General features: G+C 44.9%; 1 protein-coding gene across 10 annotated transcripts in view; it reads right to left on the reverse strand.

Moving 5' to 3' along the window:
* Positions 1–10,636, reverse strand: part of robo2 (roundabout, axon guidance receptor, homolog 2 (Drosophila)) — a 596,024-nt gene extending 585,388 nt beyond the window's left edge. For 3 of the 10 annotated variants that reach the window (XM_082966750.1, XM_082966744.1, XM_014163402.3), the window contains exon 1: positions 9,728–10,635. In XM_082966750.1, coding sequence (XP_082822876.1) covers positions 9,728–9,851 — 124 coding nt within the window. In that variant the 5' untranslated portion in view covers positions 9,852–10,635. Of the gene's footprint in view, positions 1–9,727 lie in introns of all 10 variants that reach the window. The other 7 variants (XM_082966742.1, XM_082966747.1, XM_082966745.1 and 4 more) reach the window with 3 other exon arrangements.
* Between the last annotated feature and the right edge of the window lie 2,135 nt (positions 10,637–12,771).

Raw genomic sequence — 12,771 nt, forward strand, 5'->3', positions numbered from 1 at the left:
GCAATGCATCGCAATGTTGCGGCATCACTACAGCCTGGGGTTCGATCCCAGGCTGTGTCATTACCGGCCGTAACCGGGAGTCCCATAGGGCGGTCCACAGTTTGCCCAGCATCGTCTGGGTTAGGGGAGGCTCATTGCGCTCTAGCGACAACTTGTGGCGGGCCGGGCGCCTGCAGGCTGACTACAGTCATCAGTTGAACGGTGTTTCCTCCGACACATTGGTGCAGCTGGCTTCCGGGTTGAGTGAGCGGGTGTTAATAAGCGTGGCTTGGCAGGTCATGTTTCGAAGGAAGCATGACTTGACCTTCACCTCTCCTGAGCCTGTTGGGGAGTTGCAGCGATGAGACAAGATTGTAATAACCAAATTGGGGAGAAAAAGGGAGTAAAGAATATTTAAAAATAAAAAAATAGAGATGCAAAGTTGTTGGGAGGTCATAACACTGGCTTGGATTACACTCAGAAACAGCCAATAGAGACCAGAAGGAGCGGTGGGGTGTAATCTGTGACATTTAAGGTGCGGTGAAGGTGAGGACGGAGCCAGGGTAGAGTGCGGAGTGACAGGTGATAAATACCAGCAGCATTTATTCACCACACTGATCTGAGGAAATTATTCCAAGCTCATGTCCCTGGGCACCCTCCCCCAGCTCCCTCGCCCTCCTCCTACCCCCCCCCCCCCCCATCCCCCATCCCTCGTCCCAGCCCCCTGACCATGCCCTTCTCCCCAAAATTAGCTTTTCACCTTTAATTAGCCCATGTCTGGTTCTGCTCACCGTCCACAGCGTATTGCTGCCTACACCCAATAACACTAAAAACCTGTTTGGAGAAAACAAATGCCTTCTGCCTCCCTTTCTGAAGTGCGTTTAACAATGTCCTCGAGCCACCGTTTTCCATTGTGTGAGGAAGTTTCTGCAAACAAGACATCCATCAAATTGACAGACAAAACAAATTACACGGCGAACAGAACCTTAATGTGTCACCGAAGCTAATGGTGTCAAGGCTGGCTGCCAGTCGACCCAGACACTAGCTCTCTCCTCTCACTCTCTACCCTGGCCTGGTCTTTCAACTAACACATCTGCAGTTAAGTCTAGGTTCTAGGGAGATTACTATGTCTAAATAACATTAAGGCATTAACACCCTACTAACCATGAATCAAACCTGAATTCATGAAATTCCATTAACGCCTTGCTCCAAAGGCCGAGTGAGAGTGAGAGTGAGAGTGAGAGAGAGAGAGAGAGAGAGAGAGAGAGAGAGAGAGAGAGAGAGAGAGAGAGAGAGAGAGAGAGAGAGAGAGGCCTTCATTCAGGCGTGATGTATCTGTGCTGTAGTCTGAGATTATGCTGAGAATGAATGGTGCAGGCCTCCTAAAGCCAATAAAAGTGTAATTACATGCCTTGGGCCTGGGTGACAATGCCTGTGCAGGTGACAGCTATCAGGGAGAAAGGCAGGAAGGATTACCTTCACTTTTCATCTGGCTGTGGCTCTGTGGCTCTGTGGCATAAAAACCTCACTCTGCAGGGTCACCTTGGATGGAGCGCTACAATTTTACCAGTCATTAAACTCTTAATCGAGCCTCAGTCTACATGCTCCCACACCATCATCTTTCACAATCGACCAAGGCTTCATATAACTTCTCTCTGTCATTACATACCCTGCACTTACAGTTGAAATAGTACAATATATAACACTAGAAAAATCATTCCCAAAGACTAGACTGCAGTGGCACCGACAGTCTATTAAACTCCAATGTGATTCCACATTTTCTCATGTCCTCTCCGTCAAACTGAGTCACGTCTATATATTTTATCCTTTGGGCCTGCACATTTCCTTCTGTGATATCTGAGGTCTTATTCAATAACTGTAATCAAACGATCAAGTTAATATTCCAAAAGTTATTGTCTTGTGCCCAGGTAAAGTGTAGACTTTCCAGGGAGACTTTCCGGGGTTTGTAAACTTGTGAGATCAGGCGGCTTGCGAGGCTAGGGCATCAGTGAGGAGAGGGGAGAACATTTTAATATTCCGAAGCACCAGCCATTACATACTCAGAGATTGGGAAATATTTTTCAAGGCAGGCAAAGCGACAATAAACATTCTAATTCAACATCACAAATGTGCACAGGGGCCTAAAGCACCACTAAATATGAGCTTACAATACCATACACCAACACATGGAGAGGCCTTTCACAGGAGGAGGACGACATAGGCCAAGATTATCACAGTCACGCTCAGGTGTTCATTACACAATCACAGCCTTTCTCTAATTGAAATTCAGCAGGCATAAAATGGCAACGCTTCGCTACAAAAACAAGTGCTGCAATTTCTTTGATTTGCCTCTGTATACCTTGCAGAAAAAGAGACAGACTAACAAACCCTAACAAATTAATGACTGGTTCAAATGTGAGTATTTTAAAGTGCAAAATATCTCTACAGGACTTGTTTGCAACCATAGCACAAACCCCATCATTCAGACTCAGCCAGAATGTCTGAGGAGGTTCTGAGGAACTCTGAACAATAAGAGCTTCAGATGATGATTTGGTGTAGAAATAACCCATTGAATATGCCATATTTAAATAGGACTGATAACACAACTGTTATCTTAATCCATCAATCTGAGTAATGAGCACATGCATTAAATTCATTATTATGCACTATTAGTGGGTAAATGAAGGGCTTGGGGGTTAATTAGCTAGTGGGATAAGGACAGTGTTAATAATGCAGCACTAACACAGGACAGGTAATAACAGCTCTGAATGTCACCGAAGACTGGACTGATGAACTTCTGCTAGGGAAGTTAACTGAAATCTGATTTAGATTTCAAAATGTTTGATACCTCTCTGAACTCTGCAAATTGCTTGAGGTATATGACAATATACTGTACTGTGTTGCATTGGATTTTGTAGAGCGATAGGTAATGATGCTTTGTGGTGTACAGTGTTGCTTCCGTCCTTCTCCTTGCCCCAACCTGGTCGCGAACCAGGGACCCTCTGAACACATCGGCAACCATCACCCACAAAGCATCATTACTTATCGCTCTACAAAAGCCACGGCCCTTGCAAAACAAAGGAAACAATTACATCAAGGTCTCAGAGCAAGTGACGCCACCAATTGAATGCCACTAGTGCACACCGATAACTAGCTAGCCATTTCATATCTGATACAGAGGGTGCTTTACCGTTCCCTTCTACAGTACCATCCAGTCTGCTTCATCTGCATCCCAGGCCAGGTCTACTGGAACAGGAAGCTGCTGTTGCTCCACACACAATATTGGACAAGACAGAAACATGGAACATTTAGAGGAGGCGAGAGTCAGCGTACGCCATGCCAGGCTTGCCAGCTGTGATAATGATGTATAATTTAATTGAAGCCTGTGCTTCTATCCTCCACAGAACTCAAACTCCTCTTCACCTGTCAATGCATTATTCAGGATAATGGTGACCCTGAAATAGTAAAAAAAGCTTCTTATCTGTTTAAAGTTTTATTACAGAGAGCAAAGAGAGTCGGGGGGAGGGAGAGAGAGAGGGAGAGAGAGAGAGAAAGATGGAGGGGAGAGAAAGCAAGTCAGTAAAAGGAGCGAGTAAGAGAGAAAGACTGGTAAAGGAAAGAAAACGGAGAAGCATAAGTGTTATGTCCACTCTGAGGATTGTTGTTTTTGACCCTGGCAGCATCATCACCTTGGCAACAGCAGAAAAAAATACACTAGGACAAAGTTAACTTTGTCTAAAGGCATCTTGGGATGTCTTGGATTGTTATATAAAGGGGAGATTTGAACCAGGGATGAGAAACATCTTGTTAAAATGGCATTGGTTTACTTGAAAAACAGACAAGTCAACAATATCACCGCAATAAGAAAGATAATGTTCTCCATCACCGTCATCATCAACAACAACATTGCCATCATCATCAATTCCATAAGATGCAAATGCCAGTATATGAGGTCACCCCGTGCATTCCTTCCACATGATCTATGAGAGTCAGCTAACTGCAGGGGGAAACAACCTCTATGTGCTGGGGACTCACTGAATAATGCAAAGATAAAGGAACAGCAATGGCTGACGTTCATAACAGTACTAGGCATAGACAACGGACAATTATTACAGGGAGCAGAGACTTATACAGTCTATAATTGAACCTTACTTTATAGATGGGTTAGCTGACAAAGTCACGAAAACGATGTGTGTGCTTCCATGGGGCAGAAGTCAGCGTGTTGTTGTGATTCTGGATGGCCAGATTGCTAGCAACAATGACAAGAAATTGCCATCTGGGGAATCATAAGTGGCTCATTTCAGCTCGTTTCATCATGTTCATGATACTGTGTCTTGTTTTGAGGTGTTTTGACTGATTTCATATCAATGATAGTATGGCTAAAATTCTCTAGCTAGCTAACCAACAACTGTAACGATGTATTTGAGAGACAATAAGTGCTCATTCTGCAAATGTATTTATGTTTTCAATAAACATTGGTGACAAAATATAGCTTACATGTTGTCAACAATCTAAGCCAACTCCGTCTATTTTGACCAAAAGTTGCGCACGCGTCTATATTGCCCTTAATGGTTTTCCAGTCACCAGGGTATGTTTAACTGTGTGTGTGTGTGTGTGTGTGTGTGCACTTGCGGCAGTGAATGTGAGTATGCACCCCTGTAAAGTCACCACAGTCCCTGCGCTGTAGCCAAGGATAAAAAGGCCGGAGTGAAAGCGTATCTGGCAGTAAAACCCACCTGCTCCTATCCATCACACTATAGTGTCATATTTACAGTCTGAAACTCACCCATTAAAGACTGTTATTGTTAGGTGCAATTTCCACTGCAATTAGATGGAGGCTTCATTAGAGAGAGTGTGAGTGGAATGAGGCAATTATGGTGTACTGTATGACGGTGGGGGGTAGACCTGGGGAGGGAGAGCAGAGCTATCCAATGCTATGGTGCTTTACACATTTATTTAATCAGTAATTCCATCTCTCAAGTCTATAATAGCTCCAAAAAAACAATGGTTATGTTTCTGTTTCATTAAATAGAGGTTTATTGTTCTCTGCTTTGATTTATTTTTTATTGAAGAATCCTGGACCCTGTCACTGGCCCAGGCAGCATTTCATATTACTCATCCTAATCAAAACACACTCAAAACATTCAGTACACTTTCACTAAATACAAACGTTTTGGACGGTATTCATGTTCAAAATTAGAATTTTCACATTGTGTGGATGGATAATACGTTACGGCGTTAGCTAATGGGGATCCTAATAAAAATGACAAATTATACTGTATAATATAGAGGTACTATATAATACCAATCCAGTCAAGCTACAGTACATCCTGCTCTGGTGTGTGAAGAGTCTACCTCATACAGAGAAACACATTCAGTCAAAGAAGTTATAATCCATCATAAAAAAAACACTGAACTGCGTCAACTCTGGTGGAAAATGGACAAAATAATTGAATTTCCCTATTCAGCCTTGTGAACCTATAGAGTCGTATGATGTGAGGTACTCAATGCCCAGGGAACACAACAAAATAAATGAAGAACACAATTTCCCTCACACGTGTTTGATGTCACTTGTCTACCTATTGAATAATGGACCTCCCTGTTCTTGTCATGGCGGCTTGGCCCAATCTGTGATACCAGACACCATATGGGCAGGAAGTTGAGGGGAAATTCATAACTCTTCTACACAACCTGCTCTATAAATCTCCTCTTCCTTCTCCCATCCTCAACACAGACACTCAGTCACAGGAGAGCTGAGAGAGAGTGAGGGGAGGGAGAAAGAGAGAGAGACAGGTGGGGGGAGAGAGGGAGATATAGAGAAAGAGAGAGAAAGAAAGAGAGAGATAGAGAGAGCAGTGCATTGCATTGCATACTGTAGTCTGTTGTGGTGTAGCATTACTCTTCCAGGGGTTGCCTCAGCTGGGTTCTCTTTAGTAAGTCAGGGGTCGGAGCCAGCAGGAAAAATGAGCCTCCAGAACCTGAGCGAGCTCACTTTTCATCTGTTGTACGTGGAGCTCAGTCTGTGATATCACAGCAAAGCCTTCCTCTCTCCCTCCCTCTCAACCAGCCCTAGCTGGTCTCATAGACAAGATGTAACATGGTAAATGAAAATCCAGGCATGGTTACGTAAGACAGAAGGTTACTTAAGGCAAAAACTAAAGAAGGGTGGTTGGTCGGGGTGGATGGGTTAGCGTTTAATGTGAACATCCAGCAACCCAAAGGTTGCGTGTTCAAATCTTATCACGGACAACTTTAGCATTTTGCCTAATTAGCAACTTTCACCCTTACATTAACCTAACCTTAACCCCAAACCCAGCGTTTCCAAAAACTTGGTCCTCAGGTTTAAGGTTAGGGTAGAGTCCTTCCAGACTCACATTAAGCATCTACAATCCAAAATTAAATCAAGAATCGGCTTCCTATTTCGCAACAAAGCCTCCTTCACTCATGCTGCCAAACATACCCTCGTAAAACTGACTATCCTACCGATTTTTGACTTCGGCGATGTCATTTACAAAATAGCCTAAAACACTCTACTCGGCAAACTGGATGTAGTCTATCACAGTGCCATCCGTTTTATCACCAAAACCCCATATACAACCCACCACTGAGATATGTATGCTCTCGTTGACTGGCCCTCGCTTCATATTCGTCGCCAAACCCACTGGCTCTAGATCATCTACAAATCTCTGCTAGGTAAAGCCCAGCCTTATCTCAGCTCACTGGTCACCATTGCAGCACCCACCCGTAGCACGCACTCCAGCAGGTATATTTCACTGGTCATCCCCAAAGCCAACACTTCCTTTGGCCACCTTTCCTTCCAGTTCTCTGCTGCCAATGACTGGAAATAATTGCAAAAATCACTGAAGCTGGAGTCATATCTCCCTCTCTAACTTTAAGCATCAGCTGTCAGAGCAGCTCACCGATCACTGTACCTGTACACAGCCCATCTGTAAATAGCCCACCCACCTACCTCATCCCCATATTGTTACTTATCCTCTTGCTCTTTTGCACCCCAGTATCTCTACTTGCACATAATTATCTGCACATCTATCACTCCAGTTTTAATGCTAAGTTGTAATTATTTTGCCTCTATGGCCTATTTATTGCCTTACCTCCCTACTCTTCTACATGTGTACATTTGCACACACTGTACATATATTGTTCTATTGTGTTATTGACTGTACGTTTGTTTATGTGTAATTATGTGTTGTTGTTTTTGTCGCACTGCTTTTCTTTATCTTTACCAGGTCGCAGTTGTGAATGAGAACTTGTTCTCAACTGGCCTACCTGGTTAAATAAAGGTGAAATAAAATACAAATAAAAAATAAAGTTTCCCAAACTCAGTCCTCAGGACCCCAAGGGGTGGACGTTTCAGTATTTTCCCTAACACTATACAGCTGATTGAAGTTATCAAAGCTTGATGATTAGTTGATTATTTTAATTAGCTGTGTAGGGGGAGTGAGGAGGATCTGAATACCATGCAGGTTGGAGGGGAGATGCAGCCTCTCCAGAGGAGGGATGACATTGAGTGGGTAACACCTCTGTAATCTGTACCATATCAAAACAGATATAAATGGGCTTGTCCTCAGGACAACCCTCTACATCAAGGTGACTCTATATTCACGAGCTAGACAGACATTGACATTGGATGACATTGGACTGAAATACAAAATAAATCAGCCAACTCCATCCCAAGCAGGTAATTGCAGCATACCCATAACATGTTTAGTCATTCCACACTGATCTCACCACATTCATGGTTAAAATTACTATTTTCAAACGGGATATGGGGCTGAAATTCGGCATGTGTAGCTGTGCGGCTGCAGAGCTTGTGCTTGGTTATGGGGTGATTGGTCCAACTGCACACAGCACATAGCCAGGGGATACATGGCCTAATTACACTAGGGGAGGTCACTGGCCTCCGTTTCACCAGGGGATAAAGATTGCTGGGATATCACACTGGAGCTACTTTCCCACCAGAATTACATATTGCAATTCAGACACACAGTGGAGATATTCTGTCTCAAACCTTTTACAGATTACAGTTCGGACACACACTTTTAAGATATTCTGTTTTAACCATTTTACAGATTACAATTCACACACACTGGAGATATTCTGCCTCAACCCTTTTACAGATTACAATTCGGACACACATTTAAGATATTCTGTTTTAACCATTTTACAGATTACAATTCACACACACTGGAGATATTCTGCCTCAAACCTTTTACATATTACAATTCAGACACACAGTGGAGATATTCTGCCTCAACCCTTTGACAGATTACAATTCAGACACTGGAGACATTCTGCCTCAACCCAGGGGTTTCCCCTGTTTTTTCTTATCCTTTTCCCCTGACGATGGCCCCAATTTAAAGAAGGTTGGTATGTGTACTTGTTCTTATAAAATGAATATCTTAATCTCAAAATTCCTGCCTGCTTCTTCATAAGTAGTAAAACCACTATGGCATACCAGATGTTGCCACATCTAGACACCACATTGGAATAGCTGGGAGCCTCTCTCATGCAGAGGCAGAATAGTGAGGAGATTGTCTGTCTAAAAACCCATCCCTCATGTAAAGAATGTTTTAAACGTGCGTGAAATGGGAGTCTGGCAGGGGAGAAAAGAGGCACTTCAGAAGGAACTGCTCATCCATCGCTCAGTGTGAGCACACGCTGCACTATCTGAGAGACTGGTCAATGTCATTAACTCAGGAATCCTGTGCATTAATGATCTTCTATGGATGGGAGGAGAGTGTGGGAGCAGGAATGACAGCAGGGAGATGCGAGGGGAGGAATGAGTGAGAGACGGGAGAGAGAGAGGGTGAGAGAATGAGCAACGAGCGAGGGAGCAGTGGCGGGCGGGCGAGCAGTAGAGGAGGAATCATTAAATGGATGGTGGTGGTGACGAGCGAGGCTCTCTCTTTGAAGACAGGCACACTCCGCTAAGCAGGAGCCATGAGAGCTAACAACGCTGATGGGCTGCAGGGAGCATCTCCCAGCCTTCTCACGGATGCATCGGAGCAGCAGCACAAAGATTAGAGGTTTCTTTTAATCCAAAGGGGATTAAACGCTGAGAGAGGAGGAGGGAGAAGAGGGCTCCTGTGGAGGGTTAGAGAAATTATGAATACCTCTCCTCAGACTAGTGATCTGGGTCTTTAACACAGAATCCCAGATGCTTGGGTGTTCAGATTAGCCTTATCTGTCACACACTCCCCTGGGCTTTGAGAGATGGATTGAAGATGCACCTTCCCTCCTTCTCTCCCTTCGCTTGGTTTAAACACTTTCGTACTGTACATCTCGATTATGTCCCACCTGGAAATGCACACCCTGTGAATCTCATCACACACTGGCAGACCACAGTCTGCACACACACACACACACACACACACACACACACACACACACACACACACACACACACACACACACAAACTTAAAAGCTTGGAGGATCAAATATGTAAATACATGTTCTATTGAGATAGAAATAAAAACACCATATTTAGCAAAAAGGCATCTAGCTAACCAAAAGGTGTTCTCTGTCTTGGGGCAAGGGCAACACGGGATGGCAATGATGGGAAATGGCATCCATGTTTTCATCACTGTCCCACCCAAGATGTCTCACATTGGGTGCCCGTTGACCTCTCAATCAGCTCAATAAACACAGACTACGACAGACGAATCAAAGACCTCAAACCCAGACCACCAACCAAATCATCAAACATCCCAGCAGGTAATCACTTACCCCCCTTGTTCCATCTGGCTTTAGTCCTTGCCTGCTGGCTGAGCTCGGGACCGCCAAACAGCACCAAGAGAAACAAAACAAGTTCAAAAATGGAGAAAAATACAAACTTTTCCCTGGAAAACATGTCCAAGAGTTGCTCTTCGACCAAGTCCACTTTCACATGGCTGTGTTTCCCTCTGGTGCGGCGCGGCTGTGGCGCATGGTAACCCACACGTGGGCTGGCATCAGTCAGGCTGGAATCATCAGTGGGTCTCTGGCTCTGCCATACTGCTAGAGGCTGCCGAGGGCTGCTCTTCACTGTTCCTGGTCCTGAGGCTTTGGGCTGAGCCACATGTCTCCCCTCCTGGACGCCCCTGCCTCACCAGAGCGCACGGAGCCAGACAGAACACGCTATGGCACAGCTCAGCTCAGCAACGTGCTCCACTACTCTAATCTCTCTCTCACACGCTCACTGTTGCCACCGCTGTCGACGCCGATGCTACCTCTACGGCTGCTGAGTTACTTCCTGCCCCCCCTCACTCCGGGTTTCAGAGGGAATACATCTCACAGCGCTCTGACTCCGAACCCCACACAGCCCAGCCGACTAGAAGAGGGAACGCAACCCACAGTCTGCCCTCTGGAGAGGGGTGTGTGGGGTAGCGGAGTGTCTGCTGGTGAGAAATAACACACAAACAGGCAGGCACGAGGACTGAGGGGAGCGCGAAGGAGAGGAACGAGTAGAAAAGGAGATCACACCCTGATCCTGATAGCCACGGCAGCTATACAGCTGCTCTTTAAAGAGCAAAAAGGCATTCACATGGAGCTGCTTGCATCCCACATCAGCCTGGCCAAGGTGAGCAGGAACAGGCTTTACTGGCAGAGCAGCACGAGGAGGAGGAGAGGAAGGAAGGAAGAAGAGAGGGAGGATGAGAGGAGATCTGTTAGAAGTGCCTTTACATGGTCCCATCTCTTGCTCTCTCTCTTTCTTTCTCTCTCTCTGTCTCTCTCTCGCTCTCTCTCTGTTGTGCGTTGCGGGAAGCTCCACGTGTGCTCATGAGTTTCTCTTGTTAATCCCTGGAAGAAAAGTTTGCGGCATGACAGCCCCAAGGGCTCACACTCTCCTGCAGTATTAGTCAGAGAGCCCTATGAGAAAGCTTTTAACCCCTCAGCTGCCACAACACACCACTTAACAAGATGCTTTTTAAGGATTTCACACACATCCACTGTGACTGGAGAAATGTCTTCATTGACTGGAGAAATGTCTTTATTGACTGGAGAAATGTCTTTATTGACTGAAGAAATGTCTTTGTTGAATTTTGCCAGTGTGGTGATCGCTAGTTGAATCATGAATCATGAAAAAATGCATGCTCTACCAACTGAGCCACAGGGAATTTTGAATCCCACCGTACCTTCTCCTCTATGCAATCTGGTTTCAGAGCTGATCATGGGTGCACTTCAGCCACGCTCAAGGTCCAAAACGATATCATAACCGCCATCAATAAGAGACAATACTATGCAGCCATATTCATCGACCTGGCCAAGACTTTCGACTCTGTCAATCACCACATTCTTATCGGCAGACTCAACAGCCTTGGTTTCTTAAATGATTGCCTCGCCTGGTTCACCAACTACTTCACTGATAGAGTTCAGTGGGTCAAATCGGAGGACCTGTTGTCCGGACCTCTGGCGGTCTCTATGGGGGTGCCACAGGGTTCAATTCTCGGGTGGACTCTCTTCTCTGTATACATCAATGATGTTGATCTTGCTGCTGGTGATTCTCTGATCCACCTCTACACAGACGACACCATTCTGTATACTTCTGGCCCTTTAGACACTGTGTTAACTAACCTCTGGATGAGCTTCAGCGCCATACAACACTCCTTCCGTGGCCTCCAACTGCTCTTAAATGCAAGTAAAACTAAATGCATGCTCTTCAACCGATCACTGCCCGCACCTGCCCGCCCATCCCGCATCACTACTCTGGACGGTTCTGACTTAGAATATGTGGACAACTACAAATACCTAGGTGTCTGGTTAGACTGTAAACTCTCCTTCCAGACTCACATTAAACATCTCCAATCTAAAATTAAATCTAGAATCGGCTTCCTATTTCACAACAAAGCATCCTTCACTCTTGCTGCCAAACATACCCTCGTTAAACCTACTATCCTACCGATCCTCGACTTCGGCGATGTCATTTACAAAATAGCCCCCAACCCTCTACTCAACAAATTGGATGCAGTCTATCACAGTGCCATCCGTTTTGTCACCAAAGCCCCATATACTACCCACCACTGCGACCTGTATGCTCTCGTTGGCTGGCCCTCGCTTCATACTCGTCGCCAAACCCACTGGCTCCAGGTCATCTATAAGTCTTTGCTAGGTAAAGCCCCACCTTATCTCAGCTCACTGGTCACCATAGCAGCACCCACCCATAGCATGCGCTCCAGCAGGTATATCTCACTGGTCACCCCCAAAGCCAATGCCTCTTTGGCCGCCTTTCCTTCCAGTTCTCTGCTGCCAATGCCTGGAACGAATTGCAAAAATCACTGAAGCTGGAGACACATATCTCCCTCACCATCTTTAAGCACCAGCTGTCAGAGCAGCTCGCAGATCACTGCACCTGTACATCTGTAAATAGCCCATCCAACTACCTCATCCCCATACTATATCTATTTATTTATCTTGTTCCTTTGCACCCTAGTATCTCAACTTGCACATTCATCTTCTGCACATCAACCATCCCAGTGTTCAATTGCTATATTGTAATTACTTCTCCACCATGGCCTATTTATTGCCTTACCTCCCTTGCACACAATGTATATAGACTTTATTTTCTACTGAATTATTGACTTTATGTTTGTTTATTCCATGTGTAACTCTGTGTTGTTGTATGTGTCGAACTGCTTTGCTTTATCTTGGCCAGGTCACAGTTGTAAATGAGAACTTGTTTTCAACTAGCCTACCTGGTTAAATAAAGGTGAAATAAATAAAAAAATATAAAAAATGCTGCCTAGAATGTGGTCTAGAGTCTTATTGGTTCCTTTAGATATTAAAGTCTATGA

This window comes from Salmo salar, chromosome 20 (assembly GCF_965601325.2).
Source record: "Salmo salar chromosome 20, fSalSal1, whole genome shotgun sequence".
Lineage (NCBI taxonomy): Eukaryota > Metazoa > Chordata > Actinopteri > Salmoniformes > Salmonidae > Salmo > Salmo salar.